General features: G+C 41.6%; 1 protein-coding gene across 8 annotated transcripts in view; it reads right to left on the bottom strand.

Moving 5' to 3' along the window:
- The window catches only part of RUBCN (rubicon autophagy regulator), a 74,432-nt gene that overhangs the window by 43,150 nt on the left and 9,315 nt on the right, over positions 1-21,967 (bottom strand). For 3 of the 8 annotated variants that reach the window (XM_023551681.2, XM_023551685.2, XM_023551684.2), the window contains exons 1-2: positions 18,097-18,304; positions 1,254-1,407 (exon numbers count right to left, since the gene is read on the bottom strand). In XM_023551681.2, the coding sequence (XP_023407449.2) occupies positions 1,254-1,407; positions 18,097-18,161 (219 nt within the window). In that variant the 5' untranslated portion in view covers positions 18,162-18,304. Of the gene's footprint in view, positions 1-1,253; positions 1,408-4,880; positions 4,943-18,096; positions 18,307-18,488; positions 18,613-21,967 lie in introns of those variants that run through there. The other 5 variants (XM_023551682.2, XM_023551686.2, XM_064293804.1 and 2 more) reach the window with 5 other exon arrangements.

The raw sequence follows: 21,967 nt of genomic DNA, 5'->3' as shown, positions 1-21,967 counted from the left end.
ATTAATTCTAATTACGCCAATCTCATGTAGCCTGAACAATTAATTACCACTGGATCACCGTGGCTTCTAGGCAAAAGATTTTCCCAAAGGAAAGTATATTTAACGTAACTGAGCACATGGAGTTTCACCTCCCCGTTCTGCAGAAACATTTCCTGGGTGAAAGTCAGAGACGGATTGAACACATTTTGCCTTGGCTTTTTTTTTTTCATTTAGTCTAGCTACTTCTCAAATAGCATGGAAAAAACAAGATTCAGAAGAGCTTCCTGACTGTAGTAGGCTAAAATAATGCTCCTCTAAGAAGTCCCCAGAACCTATGAATATTAACTTATATGGCAAAAGTGACCTTGCAGTGTGATTAGATGAAGGGTTTTGAGATGGGGAGATTATCCTGGATTATCTGGGCAGGCCCGATGTAATTACAGGGCTCCTTTAAGAGGGAGGCAGAAGATCAGAGGGATAGAAGGCAGTGTGAGAGATCTGAAGATGCTACCCTGCAGGCTTTGAAAGATAAGGGGCCACGAGCCATAGATTGTAAGGAAAGCAGCTCTAAAAGAAAAGGCAAGGAAGCTGATTCTCCCCTATGGAAGTGCAGCCCTACTGACACTTAGTTTTGGCCCAGTGAAACCAGGGCTTCCAAGGGGTTTGTTTTGTTTCAAACCCCTGCTGAGAATTTGCATTTCTAACAAGTTCCCAGGTGATGCTAATACTGCCGCCGGTTAAGGACCATTCTGAGAGCCACTGTAAAGTGGTGGGTCTCAAAATTCATTACACTTAAGAATCCCCTGAGGACCCTGTTAAACCGTAGATTCTGATTCAGTATATCTGGGGTAGAAATGCAAATTCTCCGCAGGAGTTCAAACCAGAACAAACCAGTTCGAAGCCCTGAGTGAAACCCATTTCAGACTTCTGACATCCAGAATTAACAACATAATATTGGTTGTAACATAAAATAATAAGTTTGCATTGTTTTAAGCCACAAAGTGTGTGGTCGTTTGTGACAGCAACAGGAAACTAATAAACTGAACTAACATCTTGTGGCTGATCTGCTGTCCTACCCAGGCATTTAGTCCACTGGTCCAACAAGCATTAAGCAAAATGCTCTGGATACAAAAAAAAAATGTACCCTCAAGGGCTCACAGTCTGGTAGCCTTCATCTTCTTCCTGCCAACCAACTTAACTGCAGTTATTATTATTTATTTTTTTTCTTAATATGTGATTCAGCCAATTTGGTGAAAAAGAAGAGTCTTGATTACCTGGTCGTGGATGAGCCCATGATAGAGGATACTTTGCATGTCCCTGCAAAGCCGCTCCAGACCACCATACTTGGACCAGACGTTGGGGCTGTTGGTTGACACCAAACCTTCAACCGTAGTTTTCAAATTACCCAGTAACTGCCAGTGCTCCCTCCTGCAAGGGCATCAATTATATCAGTGGTTAGTTAACTTTATTGTAGCTGACCCTGAGCATGTGAAAGACAGCCTAAGCCAAGAAGCCTCCTGCCCCACATCTTAAGATTCTCTCTCCTATTAATTTGCCACTTGGGCCTAAGACCCAACTCTGAGAGGATTAAAGTTGTAAAGAACACTAAGATCTAAAACACACAAACTCCCATTTGCATGGCTCACATTATGTTTTGTAAAGTGATTTTCACTTACGATCTCACTCAGTCCTCGAAAAAGTAGCCTATAGCCCCGTGTCAAGAAGCCCTAGCGGTGCAACAGTTAAGCGCTTGGCTGCTAACAAAAAGGTAGGCAGTTTGAACCCCTCCACCCGCCCCTAGTGGCTGCATGAGAGAAAGACCTGGCCATCTGCTTCCATAAAGATTACAGCCAAGAAAACTACGGGACAGTTCTACTCTGTCACATAGGGTCAGCATGAGTTGGAATCAACTCTATGGTACCTAACCACAAGCCCTATGTGACCCTTTAAGATCCATTTCTGGACAATGAAAGTACACGGGCAGATGAAGCAGAACTAGAAAGAAGAATAAAGAGATGAGGTAGCACCAGAAATCTTTTGCCCAACTAACATGCAAAAAACTACTTTTTATTCACTGTATTTCCAAGCACTAAGTACGGTGCAATGAAGGCCAGAAAATGCTTTATACACATACCCGCACACAGATATGGTTAAGAAAACAAATTGCCCATGCTTGTTTTCCCCCTGTGATTTGTTAAGCTAAAGCTGACACATTTTTTTTTTTTTAAGTTTACGCTGAGCTACTTTGGAACATGCTCCCGAACCAGTCAGCTATTGGCACATTCTCTTTTTAGTGGAAAAGTTTGCAACTTGTTGCCCTAGGTATCTTGAAAGCTCCTCTGAAATCCCCAGCATTTTCTCAACATAGCTTCCAACCCAATAAAAACTCAATACCAACTGCACTTAAATGAAAAGAGCTGGATGTTTAAGGAAAACATGAAAAGACAAGGTGTTGAACTTCTTCTCTTTGGCCAACAATTGTCATTTTGCACACTTTTTTCTTGGCCTCTCATTTCTTACTGCACTACTACTTCCTTCTTCTTTTCTATTTTAAATCATTTAAATACCTATGGGGGTGAGCGGGTCCAAAATCAGAATGTTTCTCATTCTATCATTACTCAAAACTAAACTCTTTTGTACGTTTTTCTGAGCCATTCTAGGAAAGTGGACGAGCTGGGTAATGTTAGACAAATAGAATGCACAAATAAAAATAAAATGAAGTTGGGTGTGGTATGCGAAATGTCATCTAAAAAGTAAAGTCCAGAGAGATCTCATTCTGTTCTTCTGCTCTGAAGACCTTGATCACATGAGTTTATTCAAACTGGGAGACACCAGGCTTTCTTAACCATTAAACATTTGGGTCATCAGATGTCCCTTGCCCTGAAAGAAATCTCAAGATAACTAAAATGCACACAGGACTGAGATAGTCACTCAAATGCCATTTATTGCAGATACTGTGAGAAATATACTATCACAGAGGCCAACTGACTGCCACCTTTCCTTCAGTGACTCCCTCGCCTATGCTTCCTCAGGGCTAACTAACCTCTGGCTTGTTTTGACCGACACAGTTCTTACATTCCAACAGGTTACAGTCAAGTCTTGCAGGCCTGACAGCCAACCAGTCTGGCTCATCAGAGAACCCTGCATATCTGTGTTCTGATTCACTCTGTATTGATCTTATGCTTAACTGTCAAATAACATCATGATAAATCCCAAGGCAGACGCCAGGTGCCCTATCATCCTAGGGCTTTGATTCCAAAATTATACAAACGGCACTCAAATCCCAGAAACCAAGGACATTCACATCTATTAACAACCTCCTCTGAACAAAGCTTAATTCCCTTTTGCCACAATAAAGTGTCCTTGAGATATAAAAGCTACAAAAGAATGTGACCTTTATTCTATTCTTATTCCAAGCTATCTATATTTATATTTGTATATGCTCATGTAGGAGAAAAGTTGACTTTTTCAAAATTTTATTTACATAGCTTTTTAGGATCCTTTACCTTAATAATAAAATTATCATTTTCTGCAAGTTGAAATATTAAGTTCAACGGAAGCCCATATACAGTGGTTGGATTAATCCATTCACAACTAGAGCTCAGATGCAAATAAACAGCGCATCATAGAGAAATCAAACATCCCTCCCCATTCTTTAATCATACTTTCAGCAGGTAAGGCCAGTCTTTCCTAGGTTAAGCCTGTTTAGCAATAATTAGTATTTGGATGGTATCACTCTGTATTCACACGTAACCTTTATCTTGGCACAGCTAAGGCCTTTGAGTTCAAAGCAGCTCTTTGTAGAAATACTTTTGCAAGTACAGAGTGTTTTTCTTTAGTCATCATACATTATAATCAAGTCTTTCTAACCTTTGCACCCTGTGCCAAGGAGGACTCAGACCTGCGTGGCAAGGGACAGCATAGCCCCTTCCCACCCAAAGCATTTTCATCAACTAACAGTACAGCCCTGGAGCCCTAGTGGCATAGTGATTAAGAGCTTGGCTGCTAAACAAAAGGCCGGCAGTTCGAATCCACCAGCTGCTCCTTGGAAACCCTATGGGGCAGTTCTACTCTGTGCTCTAGGGTCAGTATGAGTTGGAATCGACCCAATGGCGATGGTTTTGGGTTCTGTTTATTTTCTTCTGGGAGGATCTGACCACATTCCTCCTTTAAAGAATGACAGGAATTGCTTAAGCAGCTCAAATAAGGATCTCTGAGGAAAAACAGTTCTCCTAAATACCAGGTGGAACGTCTTAAGCTTGGCAAATCATAGTAAGAAGTGACACTCAAGGTTAAAACAAAAAAGTTACAAACAAACTACAGGAAACAAATGTTTGTTTTTAAGTAATACACCATATAACTAATTTATACAAGTGAAAGCACTATGCAACTGTAAGTGAGATTCCATGTAAGAATGATATTGGCATATCACCAATCACCCAGGGCTCTTTTTAGAGGTTAAAGGAAACAGCTTCAACTTATTGGCACATCCCTCCACAATGTGCCATTTATGGAGAATGGATCACGGTCTCAATTACCTGAGATCAGAGTTGAAACTCAGGTAATGATTTGATCCCTGAAGTGTGGGGGAGGGTATGATAGCCATATGATAGAATATCATAAAGCCTTTAAAATTTTTGATTAGGTAGAGCTTCCAGGGCTAATGATAGTATGGTAAAGCAAAAAAAGCAGAACTTAAAATTATATTTATGATCTCAACATAAAAATACTAGAAGAAATAATGATAGTAGTTACCTTTGGTGATATGAGGGAAATGTAGAGAAGAGGGGCCCTGGTTAGGCCTTCCCTGAGACTAGCAATTAATGAGAGATCAATAACCCAAACAAAGTTAGTAAACAAGGAGCTGGAAAGCACCATAAAAGATTTTTTAAATACTCAACTACAGAGGGCTTCATATGTTGAAAAACTGTGGTCAGGCAGGCACCTGGGGCTTTTCAATACCAGAATGTACTTCCTGGAAGGAAGTAAAGGGTTCTTTTTTAAGGCAGAGAAAAACATAATTAAGTGAAATAACTACTGGTAACACAGGGGCAGTAAAAGACTACCACATTTTAAGTGTTTTATTTTTCTTCTTATCTAGCCACACATTCTGTCTTTAATTATACTGTATTTAACATGCAGAGTATGTAAATATTTACGTTGCTTTTAAACAATATGCTTATAACCAAACCAAACCCAGTGCCGTTGAGTTGATTCCAACTCATAGCGACCCTATAGAACGTAGTAGAACTGCCCCGTAGAGTTTCCAAGCAGCTCCTGGCAGATTTGAACTGCCGACTCTTTGGTTAGCAGCTGTAGCACTTAACCACTACGCCACCAGGGTTTCCAACATGCTTATAGAAAAACTATATTTTCACTAACTAGATAGCTGACAAAAATTATTTTAGGTGAAGGGAAGGGCAACACACAACACAGGGAAAGTCTGTATAACTGGACTAAGCCAAAAGCGAAGAAGTTTCCTGAATACTACCAAACACTTCAAAGGCCAGAGTAGGAGGGATGGGGACCTGGGGACCATGGTTTCAGGGGACATCTAGGTCAACTGGCATAACAAAATGTATTAAAACATTCTGCATCCCACTTTGGTAAGAGCCGTCTGGGGCCTTAAATGCTAGCAAGCGGCCATCTAAGATGCATCAATTGGTCTCAACCTACCTGGAGCAAAGGAGAATGAAGAACACCAAAGACATATGGTAAAGATGAGTGCAACAGACAGAAAGAGCCACATAAACCAGAGACTACGTCAGCCTGAGACCAGAAGAACTAGATGGAGCCCAGCTACCACCAATCACTGCCCTGACATGGAGCACAACAGAGAACCCCTGATGGAGCAGGAGAACACTGGGATGCAGATCTCAAATTCTTGTAAAAAGACCAGGCTTAATGGTCTGACTGAGACTGGAGGGACCCTGATGGTCATGGTCCCTGGACCCTTTGTTAGCCCAAGATTGGAACCATTCCTGAAGCCAACATTACAGACAGTGATTGGACTAGACGATAAGATAGACAACGATACTCGTGAGCAATGAGCTTCTTGGCTCAAGTAGACACTTGAGACTATGTGGACAACTCCTGTCTGGTGGCAAGATGAGAAGGAAGGGTGGGACAGGAGCTGGTTGAATGAACATGGAGAATATAGGGTAGAGAGGAGGAATGTACTGTCTCGTTAGGGGGAGAGTAGCTAGGAGTACATAGAAAGGTGTGTATAACTTTTTTTATGAGAGACTGACTTGATTTGTAAACTTTCACCTAAAAAAAAAAAGCACAATTAATTAAAATTTAAAAAAAGAAAACTATATTTTATTACAGAGTCTCTCAGCTTTGGAGGCACCTGGGAGAATCTAACCATTGGCCAGCCCCATCCTTTTAGTGGTGGATAGCAGAAAATGTCTAGGAGGGAATAAGCAGGACGTGTAGCCATGCTTTACAACTCCACACCACTTCAACAAATGCCTCGCCAATCATACTAAATATGAATATCAAATGTATTGAATTTCAGCAGTGAGTAGATTTAACAAAAGGGAAATTCCTCATATCAGAAACCTAACCACCAATGCTGTACAAACCCCTTAGAGTGAAGTTCAAAAATTCTCCATCATGTGGCCCCAATCTATCAGTCAACTTTCCAGTTCCATACTCAATTTGAATACAGTCACTCTCTCTACAATATTTTACTACAAACACGCCAACCTCACTCCTGCTTCTATGAGTTTATTCATGCAGATCTTTCCACTTGGAATGCCTTGTCTCCCCTCACCCTACTCAGGGATTCAAGTACAGCTCTAGTTTAACTGGCTCCCAAGAGGTTCCAAATAATCTGACCCACTATATATAACTCGGAAACCCTGGTAGCATAGTGGTTAAGAGCTACAGCTGCTAACCAAAAGGTAGGCAGTTCGAATCCACCAGGCGCTCCTTGGAAACCATATGAGGCAGTTCTACTCTGTCCTATAGGGTCGCTATGAGTCGGAATCGACTCGACGGCAACAGGTTTTTTTTTTTTTTTGGTATATATAACTTCTCTGTTAGAACCTCCATAGGATATGCTGACAATATACTACTCCTTCTGTCTTAGTTATCCAGTGCTGCTATAACAGAAATACACAACTGGATGTCTTCAACAAACAGAAATTTATTCTCTCACAGTCTAGTAGGCTAGAAGGCCAAATTCAGGGTGCCAGCTCCAGGGGAAGCTCCTTATCATCCATTTTCCCCAGTTGAGGAGCTTCTCAGCGCAAGGACCCTGGGTCCAAAGGATGTGCTATTCTCCTGATTCTTGTTTCTTGATATTATGAGATCCCCCTGTCTCTCTGCTCACTTCTTGCTATTATATCTCAAAAAGAGATTGACTTAAAACACAACCTCACCTTGTAGATTGAGTCCTGCCTCATTAACATAACTGCCGCAAATCCCACCTCATTAGCATCACAGAGGTAGGATTTACAACACATAGGAAAATCATATCAGATGACAAAATGATGGACAATCACACAATGCTGGGAATCATGCCCTAGCCAAGTTGACACACATTTGGGGGGGCGGGGGGGGGGGACACAATTCAATCCATAACACCTTCTAATAATACTATTTGTAAAATCGTTATTTAACATTATACAATTTGTTTCCTTAAGGACAGGGAGCATTTCTACTTCTATTTATTTATTACATATACTTATTTTGTTGTTGAGAACATACACAGCAAAACATACACCAATTCAGTAGGTGAAAAGATCTGGCCTCAAAAATGTTAAATTCTGCCTGCCGGCTCCCCTCTTTGTCTATCTTTTGTCATTGGTTTTTTTTTTTTTCTTTCTAAATTTTATTTAGTTTGTTGTTGTGGTGGTTGTTGAGAATATATACAACAGAACATACTGTGTATTCAACCGTTTCTAGATGTACGGTTTAGTGACTGATTACATTCTTCAAGTTGTACAACCTTTCTCACCTTTTCTGAGTTGTTCCTCCTCCGTTAACATAAACTCATTGTCCCCTAAGGTTCCTACTAATCTTCTGAATTGCTGTTGTCAATTTGATCCCATACAGATAGTTCTTAAAAGAACATAACGTTCAAGGCAGATCTTTTTTACTAGTAAAGCTAAACTACCGTTTGGTTTTAAGATGACTTCAGGGGATATTTTTGGTTTAAGGTTTAAAGATTATCTCAGGGCATTAGTTTCAGGGTTTCATCTACCTTCCATGGCTCCAGAAAGTCTAGAGCCCATGAGAATTTAAATTCTGTTCTCCATTTTCCCCCTTCTGATCAGGATTCTTCTATGGAATCTTTGATCAAAATGTTCAGTAATGGTAGCTGGCATCACCCAGTTCTTCCGGTCTCATGGTAAAGGGGGCAGTTGTTCACAAAGGCCATCAGCTACACATTCCTTATCCTCCTCCTGTTCCTGACTACCTTTCTTCCTCTGTTGCTCCAGGTGAATAGAGACAAACTGCTGTGCTTTGAATGGCCGCTTTCAAGTTTTTAAGACCTCAGGCACTATGCAATGAGCTAGGAAATGGAACAGAAGCAGTAAACATGTTATTTGCCCAATTAACTGGGATGTCCCACCTAAACCTCCAAACCAAAGGACCGAATCCCATGAGGTTTTTCGTTGTACAGAAGCAGGCTCAGCAGCTACTTTTTTTTTTTTGTCATTGTTATTAATATACCTATCATACAACTTTTACCAATTCAACCTTTTACTTATTGACAGCAATTACAGTTGTCAGCTGTACAACTCTACCCTCCATCAATGCAATTTTCCTATTACCATTAACCCCCCTTTTCCCCCTCCCTCTTGCCCCTGGTAACCACTAATAATGTTTGGTCTCCATATATTTGCCTTTTTTTTTTTTATATATAAGTGAGGTCACACAATATTTGTCCTTTTGTGATTGGCTTATTCCACTCAGCATAATGGAGCTACGTTTATATTTTAATAAGAAGCAGGGAGAAGATGTCACGCAGTGGAAACAGAATAGTGCAGACTTAGGCCAACCTGAACTTGAATCCTAGGTCTTCACACATTAGCTCTGCTTCTTTAAGTGAGATACTTAAAACTCTTTAAGCTTCAGCTCTCTCATCTTAAAATGGAGATAAACAACTGCTTCATATGGTGTGGTGTAAATGATAGCCTATAGAAAGCATCATCAGAGCAGATAATAAATATTCCTTCTCTCTTCTCTGTCCTTTTCCCCCTTTGAACTTCCACAGCATAAATCTATTGAATCCAGCTAAATCAGGAGGGGTACCTATAATAAAGCCTTTTCACTCATTCCACCAAAACTCTCTAGGATCGGACAGCCTACAACATAATTAGGAGTGGCCACAGTGCTCCATATCCAAACAATATCTCAATCGCACTTAAGCTTGGGTCAAATCTCCTCTTGGTGAGCACAATTCCAACATTTATGCTGCTCTCACCGAAGCAGAAAAGCTAGAAAAGATTTCCTCAAATATTGGATGTGTCTTACATGTAGTGGAGATTCAAATCTGCTTACTTGATGAATGGAAGAGACATACAAGGTTTTACTGCAAAACAGTGAGGTGGATTTCACGAGTCATGTGAGAAAGCCAGTCTCATTACTTTACAGTCTCACCTCATATTGTCTGAGCAGCAGAGTGCTTCACAAACAAGGCAAAAGAGCTACACAACAGCAAAGGCACAGGAGGAAAGACAAAGTATTTCAGCCTCCTCAGTTTTAGGTATACAATTTAAAGGATCCCTGGTGGCACAATGGTTAAGCACTTAGGTACTAACCAAGAGGTCGGTGGTTTGAACCCAATAGTGGCTCCAAAGGAGAAAAGACCTGGTAATCTGCTCTCGTAAAGGCTGCAGCCCGGGAAACCCTATGCGGCAGTTCTACTCTGTCCTAGAGGGTCGCTCTGAGTCGGAATGAACTCAACGGCATATAACAACATTTAAAATTAAAAGGCAACCATTATCACAAACATATAGAGATCATAGTTTAGCAGTGGTTGCTAAGGGCTGGAGAGAAGGGGAAACAGAAAAATTTTTGTCTAGATAGCAAAGAGTTTTTGTTTATGGGGATGGAAAATATGGCAATGAATACTGGTGACAGTTGTACAACATGACGATGTAATTAATTTCATTGAATTGTGCAAGTGACAAGTACTGAACTGGCAAATGTTGAGTTATTTATACTTTCTACAACAATAAAGTTTTTAACAAAGGTACCCATATTAGAACTAAAACCAGGGTGTCTTCAAACATGCTGAGTGAAGGAAACACCAAGAAAGCATTATAAAATATCATGTTTAAAAGAAAAGAGAATTAAGAGTAAACAGACATGATATAAAAACAAATGTCAATGGAATAAAGTCTTCTATTTAAAATCAAAGGTGCAATCGAGCAAAAAAATAACAGAAAATTATGACATACATATCAAGGTTGTATTAAAGGGTAGAATCATTAAATAAAACAAAGAGGACATAATGAAGATACAACCCAGTGCCGTCGAGTTGATTCCGACTCATAGTATAGCTCTAATTAATTTTTATGTATCTATTAACATGCCTGAAAATATATTAAAGAGACACTGCAGGAAACATAAAACAAACAGAAAAGTGAAAATGGAAAAGAAAAAACAAAGAGGTAATGTTAGATAAACATTCGGGTCATGTAAACCAAAAGTAAGAAAGTGATTAGAAGAGCTGAATAATATATAATTAATAAGGTTGTTCTATTAGATCTAGAAAACTATATTCTGAAAACTATCTTTTTTAAGCACCCATAAAACATTCACAAAACCTGCCTGTACTAAGGCACAAAAAAAGTCAGTAAATCCTCCAAAGTAGGAATAATACAGACCACATTTTCTGACCAGAAAGCAATAAAACAGTGAGTAAGTAACAAAAGTAGAACAAATGGGGGGATGGGAGGGGCACCTTGGAAATTTTAAAACTTTGTTTTAAACGACTCTTGAAGAGGCAGACAGAAAATCCTGGTCTTAAAGGGCAGCGGAGGAGCAATAGCATCATGGCTCTTGGTGGTTTGTTCTCAAAAGCATCCAAATGAAACATCTCCTAAGGAGACCCTTAGGAGCCTTTAGAAATAATGGATTCTGGAACTATGTTCTAGTCAAGAATCAATCATCTCTTCAGTCCTACAATCCTGCTGCAGGGCTCCTATAATTTTCACTGACAGAGGCTATGGCCTCACAAACTTTCAGAAATAGTTTGCCAAGTTCCTATTTAGTCACTACAATTTATGATTGCCTTTAATAATCTTCCCTCCTCTCAATCAAGTGTGGGTTAAACTGCAAGTGAGTCTGAGCCAGAAGAACTAAAGATATTTAAGTATACTGCAGTTGTTTCCTGAAAAATTCAGATTAAAGTCTGTAATAGTACTGTCCAATAGAGCTTTCTACAATGCTGAAAACATCCTATATCTGTACTGCCCAATATAGTAGCCACTAGCCACTGTGGCTATTAAGGACTTGAAAGATGGCTCAAGTGACTAAGGAACTGAAATTTAAAATTTTATTTCCATTTAATTAATTTAAACTTAAATAGTCATATGTTGATAGGGGCTATCATGTTAGAGTAGGTCTATAACCACCAAGGTAAGTTGGTGAAACCTGTAGAAGAGATAAAAAAAAAAAAAATCAATTTATTAAAAGGAGTCATAAAGCTATAAAAAGTAGAAACAGCTGTTGGAAGGATTTAAAAAAAAAAAAACAAATCCGTTGCCACAGAGCTGGTTCTGACTCATGGTGGCCCCACATGTTACAGAACAGAACAGCTCTATACGATTTTCTTGACGGTAATCTTACAGGAGCAGATCACCAGGCCTTTGGTCCATGGAACTACCAGGTGGGTTCAAACTGCCAACCTCTAGGTTAGTAGTCGATCACAAATCACTCCGCCACCCAGCGACCTGTGGGGAGGGTAAATGCTGAGAAAAGCTTCAGGCTTCCCGTTCTTCAGTCCACACCCTCCCTCCTGGGTTCTGACAACAGCAGTTTTCCCAAAAGCTTCAAGAGTCTGTTTGTATGCTTTTTTTGTACTAATAGCTGGACTGGCAATATGGACTGCTCAAAAGTCAAATGATCCCCCTGCTTTGCTACCAGTGCTATATAAATTGTCAATCACTAGCATGGTCACGGAGAAAAGGGAAAGAAAGGGAAGAAAATAGGTACTGAAGACAAGTGTGAAAAAGCGAAAGTGAATAAGGAGAAAGAGAGAAAAAGAGGCCCTTTTAATAGCAACAAAGCCCTGGTGACAGTGGTTAAGAGCTTGGCTGCTAGCCAAGAGGTTGGCAGTTCAAATCCACCAGCTGCTCCTCAGGGTAGTTCTACTCTGTCCTATAGGGTTGCTATGAGTCAGAATCAACTTGATGGCAATGGTTTTTTTTTTTTTTTTTTTTTTCATTTAATGGCAATAGTACTACTGGCACCTGCCCAACTGTGAGAGGCATGATCAAACTGTTAATGTTTTTATTCCCTGAATGAACATTCATTGAACACTAATTCTATGTCAGGCACTGTGCAGGGCACTGGGGTTATGGTGGTGAAAGAGGAAGGGTCCTCAGCTCTCAGTGAATTCAGAACGTAATAGGGAAACGGGCACTTAAGTAACCATGCTACAAAGTGAGAAGGGTTATTTATAATAACAGAGGTGGAAAACAGAAGGTCAGAAATGCCTTCAAAAGGAGCAGAGTTTTAAGAATAACAAGAAGCCCTAGTGGTGCAATGGTTGAGCGCTTGGCTGCTAACGAAAAGGTTGGCAGTTTGAACCCATGGGAGAAAGACTGTTGAGATTACAGCCAAGAAAACCCTATGCGGCAGTTCTACTCTGTCACATGGGATCACTATGAGTCAAAATCAACTCGACGGCACCTAACAGCAATACAAGCTCTCCAGGCAAAGAGGGGAGTATCTCAGGGAGGGCAGAGAAGCAAGAACGAGAATGGCAAGAAAGGAGGTGTAAGACTGAGTGAATGCTATGGTTTTGTAACTTGGAAATCCATAAGGTCTAAAGTACTGACTGAATATCAGGATAAGGAGTTTGACTATATTCTGTTTTCAACGGGAGGCTACCGAACATTTCTGAGCAAAATACTCCAGCAAATTTGTTTCTGAAAAACTAAGCCAGTAATAGTGTAGAAGCTGTCCTAGAATTGGGAGGCTGAATTCAGACGAAGAGACTAGCTAGGTGGCTACTGAGATAATCCACAAGAAAAGATAATAAGGGTCTGCAGTGAATATATGGTGTTTAGTGGTGCAATGGTCAAGCGCTCGGCTGCTAAGGCTGTTGGAACCCACCAGCTGCTCCGTGGCAGAAAAGACCTAGCAATTTGCTCCTGTAAAGATCACAGCCTAGGCAGCGTGTTTGTCTGTTTTCTCACTTTTGTCTGTTCTGTAATTTCCTTAGACTCAGACCGTTTTCCCACTTTTGTCTATTCTGTAATTTCCTTAGACTCGGACGGACATGGCTCTAACAACATGCTTGTCCACTTCCCACTTTTATGTTTTCGAACATATGCCGAATAAAATTTTCTCTTTGCTTTACAAAAAAAAAAAAAAAAGATTACAGCCTAGGAAACTCTAGGGGCAGTTCTACTGTATCCAATAGTGTCACTATGAGTCAGAATCGACTCTACAGTACACAATATACCTGCCCAGAATTCATGTCCCTTTCTTTTGGAAACAGAACTCTAATTTTCCACAAGGGAATCACTCCTCTGCCACTTCTGCTGGCCCTTGAGATGCCAAGAAGGTCTCACCCTATCGGAGGATCTGGGGCTGGGCACATAACTTAGGTTTGGCTGAGAACCATATTCCATATCCTGATTACAAGAACAGCACGTAACTCAAGCCAAGCCAAAAAGAGAGAGCCGCAGAATTTTTGTGGGAACTACTGGGAATCCATGTAGTATTTCTCGGTTTTTTTTTTTTTTTTGGTTTTTCAGGGATGGGATTGTTAACCTTGGAGTTGCTAAGGGTTATCCCGTAGGAAAATCTGTCTGAGAATGATAACAACACATTGGGAAGCAGAACCTAGAGATAAAAATTCTTGACTCTGAGCACCTAGGCTTGGTTATGGCTGAAGCAATGCTACTTCCTGGACTTATTAGTAATATAATCTAATATATTTGGAAATGGAGAGAAAAAGAAGGCTTCAAGACAAAAATCAGGAACAGAATTCGTAGGGCCTGCTGACTGCTTGGATATGGGAAACGAAGCAGAGGAAAGTCTCAAACTTCACTCTGAGGTTTCCGGCTTGGTTGACGGAGTGGAAAATGCTGTTAACTGAGATAGAGAACAGAAGAGAGAAGGTTTTGATCGGTAGAACGAGTTCAGCCTGGAGACACTAAAAAGTATCTTACTACTTGAATTCTGATTGTATCTGGATCACAGCACAAGGAAAACTGAGAGGCGCTTATAGCCGGGTTCCAAGCTCAGACGTAGATTGCGTAGCCCAAGGAAGTCCAGGGTGAGAGAGCAAAGCTAGAAAAGGATCATTCCTTTAAATGTTTAGTAGTTTCACTGAACCACCACCAACCAACCGGCATTTAGGAAACCCTAGGGAGCAATTCTACTCTGCACACACGGGGTTACCATGAGCCAGAATCAACTGGACGGCAACTAACGACAACAGGGAAAGTTACTACCACCCATCTGTCACCTTGTCAAGCTGTGGTAGCTCGCGTGTTGCTGTGGTGCTGAAAGCTATGCAACAGGTATTTCAAATACCAGCAAGGTCACCAGTGGTGGACAGGTTTCAGTTGAGCTTCCAGACTAAGGCGAACTAGGAAGAAAGGCCTGGTGAACTACTTCTGAAAATTAGGCAATGAAAATCCTATGGATCACAACAGAACGCTGTCCTAGGATGAATTCCCTAGGTTGGAAGGCACTTATGTTATACAGTGGCCACAACAATGGACTCAAGCATACCAACAATGGGAAGATGGTACACGACTAAGCAATCTTTCTTTCTATTGTACGTAGGGTCGTCATGAGTCAGAGCCAACCCAACGGCAACCAACAACAACAGAGAAAGTCAAGCATCCCTAAGCACTACAGAGTTTTGCTAGCGTGATGATTAGATAGACGGAAAACAATAGGGAACCTAGGACGTAACTATACTCCCATGGTGAAGCTAACCCTTTTGTGAACCAATTATTTTCTGCTTTGAATTTTTGTTGATACCATGTTTTCATTAATGGAAGCAAGCTGAATCATTGAGCATGTCTAAATTTTTGGTAGGTAGTATCGATATTTTTGTTTTCCCCTTCCCACAAACTTACCCTAAGTGTTTAGTGGTATATACTAAGTACTACTAATTATACCTCAGAGTCCCCACCAGGGTCTACTGGTACATATGTATAACAAACAAAACTCTTCAAAATTTCTATTTTTCTACCAAAAATCCAGACATCTCATACAATACTCTGTAAAAACAGTAATTTACAGCACACGCCCGTTTCTTCAGTTTCAATCAGTCATAAAGGTCCCTGCCTTCTGGCAGCACACACTGTCAATAGTGCTGCAGCTTCCTGATAAACCTTCAGAGGCAGAAAAAGTACTTGGTTCCTAGAGGTACCTGTGAGCATGAAAGGGTTAAAAGCTAGGCCAACACCCCAGGGCCCAGTTTGCCCACCTCAGATAGAGGGGCCATGGAAGGAGGAAGAAAAAGCTATACAAAACTGCAAACAGCAACTGGAAGCATTAAAAAAAAAACAAAAAACACCCAAACCCATTGCCATTGCCATCAATTCTGACTCATAGTGGCCCTGCAGGACAGAGTAGAACTGCCCCATAGGGCTTCCAAGGAGCAGCTGGTGGACTCAAACTGCTGACTTTTTGGTTAGCCATAGCTCTTAACCACTGAAACTGGGGAGGGGTTGAAAGTAGACTTTTTTTTTGCACTTGGTACACACCATGTACCCGGTCAGAAGCTTTATGCACATTTTCTTATAGGATATTCACAACCTCCCAGTCAGGAAAGCACTGTTCTTCCTACTCTAGATAGGATGAGTAGCTTGACCAAGCCAAGTTAAGCAGTGGAGCTACGTGGCTCCAAAGCTTATGCGCACTTCATTATATCTGTCGCTTTCTGAAAATGTATTGAAAAGTTTTACCCTTCACAAATAAAAAATGACATTATTTCATCAAGAAGATTGTTTCTGAATTGTGTGTTTTGTTGGTCATAGGTAGTTTAGGTTTTTAGTGATCCAGCCACAATGCCTCAATTCTCAGGTACAAAGCCATGTATTTAGCAGTTGTCTATCTGGGATTATGGAGGCCATCAGTGCCATGAAACCTTCTTATACAACACATTGAGTTAAACAGCCACCCTCAGAGAGTAGGCCTATAGCAACAATGAGTGACTTTGTGGGGATAATCCCACTGTTGAAATTAAGTTTTGACCAGCATTCCTTGGTTAAGAGGAAATAAACAGGAAACAACACCTGGAAAGGTACTGTCCCACTGGCCTGAATGACAAGCAAAGAATGACACAAAGTTTATTCACTATTTTATACATTTCTTTGTCCCAGCATATTAGCATAGTGAGAGACAGCACAGTAAATATTAAAATCAAACTCTGGAGCCAGGCTGTCAGGGTTTGAATGCCATTTCCACTAGGGATTCACTATACAACCTTAGCAAGTTACTTATCCTGTTCACGTCTCATCCGTGAAATAGTGATAGTCATAGGACCTACCTCATAAAGTTGTTATAAGGATTAAATAAATTAACATTTGCAAGTCCTTAAAATGGTGCCCAGCATGAGGTAAATAAGTATTTTCTAAATACTTTAAATAACTAACACAGCCATGTCTAGACAGGTGGGGAAGAAATGTGAACTTGAATTTCTAACCAAGCCTTCCCCACACGACCTGATAGAGGGAAATCATAATAACCCAAAAACTTGTTTAGAATTTACGTGGGACTTTTTACATGAAGCATTTCACAGACATCTGGAGGAAGAATAGCAAAGACATACATAGGCAGAAACTGAAACCTGGAAAAAGAGAAGACGTTCAGTTTCACTTAGCACACATCATTAACAGACCTTAGGCAGGAACCCCAAAGTTGTGTCCATCCAGGTATAAAAACAGCCACGTGTTCACCCAGGCACAACCTCTCATTAATTTTCCCCCGTTGATATTTTCTCAGAGGTAAATATTCTGTTCCTGAGACCATCACTATACTTGCAACTGTTTTTGAAAGCCAAGTAAGACTCCCTTCAGCCATATGGCTGCTGTGTCCTGTCACCATCCCAGGGTCTTAAAAGGGGTCAAGGCCAGAATTATTAATGAAGGAAATCCTAAATATGGGAACCCTTATAGAGTCCAATTCATCAATGAGTTGAAGTAATTTTTAAAATCTTAAATCCCTTAACTTTCTGACAGTAGTTCCATATAAATAAACGGGAGTTTGCTTGGTCTGTATGGTGAGGAACCAGCGAGGGGTTTGAAGACGAAGAGGAAATGACAAAAGTTTCCTGCCACTCTCTGACAGGGATCCAACTTGGGGGAAGAGACACCAGCACAATTTCTAGTCTCATTAGCAACCCCCACCCCCACCCCATGGCCATTACAATCGCCCGCTTTCATCCACAGGCCCTCCTCGATTTCTCCCTCACACGCATCCCTAGTTAAGTTTCTTCCTAGGCCGCTCAAGGGACCTAATCTTTGCCCCAAGAAATTTACGTCGACCCTCTTAATATCGACCAAGCTTCGCTGTCACCACAAGTTTCAGTCCGACCACCAACCTAGTACCCTACTCCTATCTATAGACTCTGGCCTGTAAAATCTCCCTGTTGCACCTCAGTCCTTTTCTCCCAGAATCTCAATATCCACCCCGTCTCCAGAAGCCTCGGATCTAAGCTTCACCCACTTCTGCTCCCTCTGCCCTCCACAAATCCTATCTACCCACCCTCACCCTCACCAAACCCTCTCCCTCGTCCTATCCACGCCCTGGCCCCTCCTTCCTCTCAGAAATTCTTCCCAAACAAATCACCCGCAGCAGTCACCCTCAGATCTGTCCCGCCCTTGCCCTCCGGGACCTCCCAACCTCCCTTTGCTTTGGCGAATCTGTCACCATCAGCCCCTGACCTCCCTCACCACTCACCTGCTCTCCTCTGGCAAGCGCTCCCCGCAGCCGTCCAGCTCCATTCCCGAGCCCTCCGGCCGCATCAGGAGCTGCGAGGCCGCCTCCTCGCTGAGGAGGGGCGTGCCTGCCGCTTCGCCCCTCAGGGCTCCGGGAGCCCCCTAAGTACGGGGCAGGCACCCACGGCGGGTGAGCACGGGGTGATGCACTACACCCGGGTGGCGGCGGCACCAGTCACTGCTGCCTCAGCTGCGGTTTCTGTCCCTGCCACCCCCACTTCCGGCCACAAGAACTACAACTACCAGCAAGCCCTTCGAAGACCCGGCCGCTCCCGGCATGCTCCGCCCTCCCCAATCGGAGGCCGCGCTCGGTGTGGACGGCAGACCGCCGTGGCGTACATGGCAGGCGCTCACCTGAGGGAAACCAGGGTCGGCACCTGCTGCCAGCCAATGCTGGTCTCGGGAATCCGTACGGGTGTGGGTCTTTAAGCACCCGTCACACTCCACCCTCGAGATCGGAGTCGGTCAGAGGTCTAGACTAGGAAATAACGCTGGCGTTAATCCAACTACAATTAATCCTTCAGCCCACCCTTTTTTAAAACCTATTGGTTTTAAGTTTTTGAGTGTGGGGACTTCAAGCATTTTAATGAAGAGCTGGCAAACTGAAGAGCACAGGTTGCTATGGGATTATAAAGGACGAGCAGGAGAGAAAAGCTTCTAGGGAGATTTTCCTGGAGGATTGGTCAGGACAGACTTTTTAAGGACGAGTATGAGCGAGGAGAAAGGAAGAGAAGATGGAGAGAGCAGCACAGGCAAAGACAAGTATGCTGGTTTGGGTACTGCCGGTTCTGCGTAGTAATCAAAGATGGAAAGGGGTGGGGAAGAGCGTGGTGGCTGGGCAGACAGACCAGATCACGAAAGTGCCTTGTATGCCATTTTAAGGGTTTGAGTTTTATCCTGAAAACAACTGGAGCAAATCAAGACGTATGATTAAACCTGCTTAGAATGTTAATTTGACAATGTGGAGAAGAGATGGGGTATGTATTACGTTGGAGGTAAGGATGGAAGAATGAGTATGAAAGGAGATTGAAAGTTGCTCAGGGGGCCAAGCAGACAATACAAGTGAGTGAAGTGAACCAGTTGTAGGAAACAACAGACCTTCTGTACTGGAAAACCCATGCCTCCTTGAAGAAGGGAAGTCCCACCTCAGCTGGAACTGAATGTTGCCAAATGGGCATATGGGCCAAGGGTTGTCAGATACTTCAGTTTTCAAAAACAAGCTTGGAATCTGCATTTTTAAGTACAATTTCCAAATTTGTAAAGGTTGGCAACAAGTTTTTTTTTAATTTCAACATTGCATAGGTCATACACAGGTGGTCTGTAGGCTAACCCTTGGGCTACTAGTTTTGCAAACCCCAGGCCTAAACTAGGGCATTGGTTGTAGGTTTGGATTAGAGCAAAGTTACGGAAATAGAATTAGCACTATTTGTGTAGTAGTGGACAGAACAAAGAAGGGAGAGGGAAAGATCAAGGATAACTCCATGAAAAGAATATATGATTTTTAGGAGTTTTCAAACTTGAAAAACTTTTTGGTGAAATAAAAGTAAAATGAAAGAGTCTTTTAAGGCAAACTGTGATTTCTGACTTCCATTTATATATTAAAAATACTTGCTCTTTGTTCAGACTTTCTCATATGCTCCTACTAAAAGTTGTAGTCATTGGGATTTCCCTATCTTTTTTTTGTACGCATGTATTAACTTCACTTTTTGGCATACGGTGTAATCCCGAATTAATGCTACATAATCTTAACATACATTCACATGAAAATCAGCTTTATCAGAGAATTCTAGAACTAAAATTGTAGTAAAAGTTACGGAAAATGGGATTTTCCTCATATGTCCAAGTTGGTTTTTTGCACATATTTAATCAATGAATAAACATGACAATAACTCATTCCTCTGCTTTCACTCACCCTAACCCTTTAACCTGTTAATGTTGCCGTTGAGTCGAGTCCAATTCATAGCGACCCTATACGATAGAGTAGAACTGTCCCATAGGGTTTCCAAGGAGCACCTGGTAGATTCAAAGTGCTGACCTTTTGGTTAGCAGGTAGGTCTTAGCCACTACGCCACCAGGGTTTCCTCACTTACCCTTGGTAACCGTAATTCTAAACCCCTTGTTTATGATTCCATTGCTTACCTTTTTATATAGTTTCTTTGGATCTCTATATTGCCATAAAAGTATTATTTTTTAAAATATTGTGCTTTATAAAAAGGGTATTAATCTATTCTTTGGGAAGTTTATTTTCATTAATACTATATTGATAAGATTCATCCACATTGTTGTGTGTCGGTATACTTCATTGATTTTGACTGTGTGTAATAGTCCATTGTGTGAACACGCCACAGCTTATTCCTGTACTCTCCCACTGATAGGCATTTTGGTTGTTTCCAGGTTTTTGCTATTGTGAACAGTACTGCTATGATCATTCTTACACACATTTCCCCTCATATATAAGTAGGAGTTTCTCTTGAGTATATACCCAGGAATAGAATTGCCAGGTCATAGGGTTATTTTCTGTTCTAGCCTCTGTTTTGGGTGGTGCATTTGCAGGTGCATAGTTTTTTTTAATGTCTAACTAGTTATTAAATTATAATGAGTTATAACTAATTACAATCATTTATTTAAAATAATGAATAAAAATGGACCATGTTTGGAAAAATAAGGAGAGGGTGTTATGAACCCAGGATTATGATTAATCCAGTGTGTGCACCTGGGGTCCAAAATAAGGACTGCTAACCAAAAGGTCGGCGGTTCAAACCCACCAGGGGTTCAGAGGGAGAAAAGACCTGACAGTCTGCTGCCGTAAAAATTAAAACCTAGAAAACCATATGGGGCAGTTCTACTCTGTCAAATGGGGTTGCTATGAGACGGAATCCACTCCAAGGCACACAGCAACAACCCACTAACTCATTGCTGTTGAGTCAATTCTGACTCAAAGTGGCCCTATAGGACAGTGTAGAACTGCCCCATAGGGTTTCCAAGGCTGTAAATCTTTACAGAAGCAGGCTGCCACATCTTTCTCCCTCAGAGCGGCTGATGGGTTCGAATCATCGACCTTTGGTTAGCAGCTGAGTGCTTAACCACTGAGCCACCAGGGCTCCTTACAACAACGGGGTCCAAATGCAAATTTTGCCAAACACACAAGAATATCTGGCATCAATTTCATTAAGTGTCACATAAGTGTAATGGCCTTACTTAGCAACTGCTTACTGAACAATGGAGCCCTGGTGGTACAGTGGTTAAGTGCTTAGCTGCTAACCATAAGGTTGACAGTTCGAATCCACCAGCCACTCCTTGGAAAACTCATGGGGCAGTCCTACCCTGTCCTATAGGGTCACTATGAGTCGGACTCGACTCGAGGGCAACGGTACTGCACAATGATGCACACTGTGCTAAGTGCTCAGTAATGCTGGCTACTGGTGCAACAGGTTAAGCGCTTGGCTGCTAACTCATGCTGTCATCACGCCTCCCACCGACCTCCTCATCAGACCAGACAGAATCCTCAGTCATGTTTTCTGTTTTAATGTTACTCATGAATCGTAATCCCTGTATATCACTCCTTCTTTTCCTTTAGTTACTATTTCATTCTCAAAAAAGTTACTGATACAGGTTCACCAATCCTAATAACCACAGAAACACCAGAAAATTTCACAAAATCAGCGACTATGAAAACACAGGCAGCAATGAAAACAACAGTGTATGCTTGTAGCATGTGCAGAAGAAACCACGTGATTCGGTGTCATTGTAATTGGGTTATAATGACAGCTCTCGCCAGAGCACGTTAAAAACCGAAACAAACTCATTGCCATGAAGTCGATTCCAGCTCCTAG

The sequence above is a fragment of the Loxodonta africana genome, chromosome 1 (genome assembly GCF_030014295.1).
Source record: "Loxodonta africana isolate mLoxAfr1 chromosome 1, mLoxAfr1.hap2, whole genome shotgun sequence".
Taxonomy (NCBI): domain Eukaryota; kingdom Metazoa; phylum Chordata; class Mammalia; order Proboscidea; family Elephantidae; genus Loxodonta; species Loxodonta africana.
Note: the sequence above shows the minus strand (reverse complement) of the source record. Positions and strands in the feature narration are given on the sequence as shown.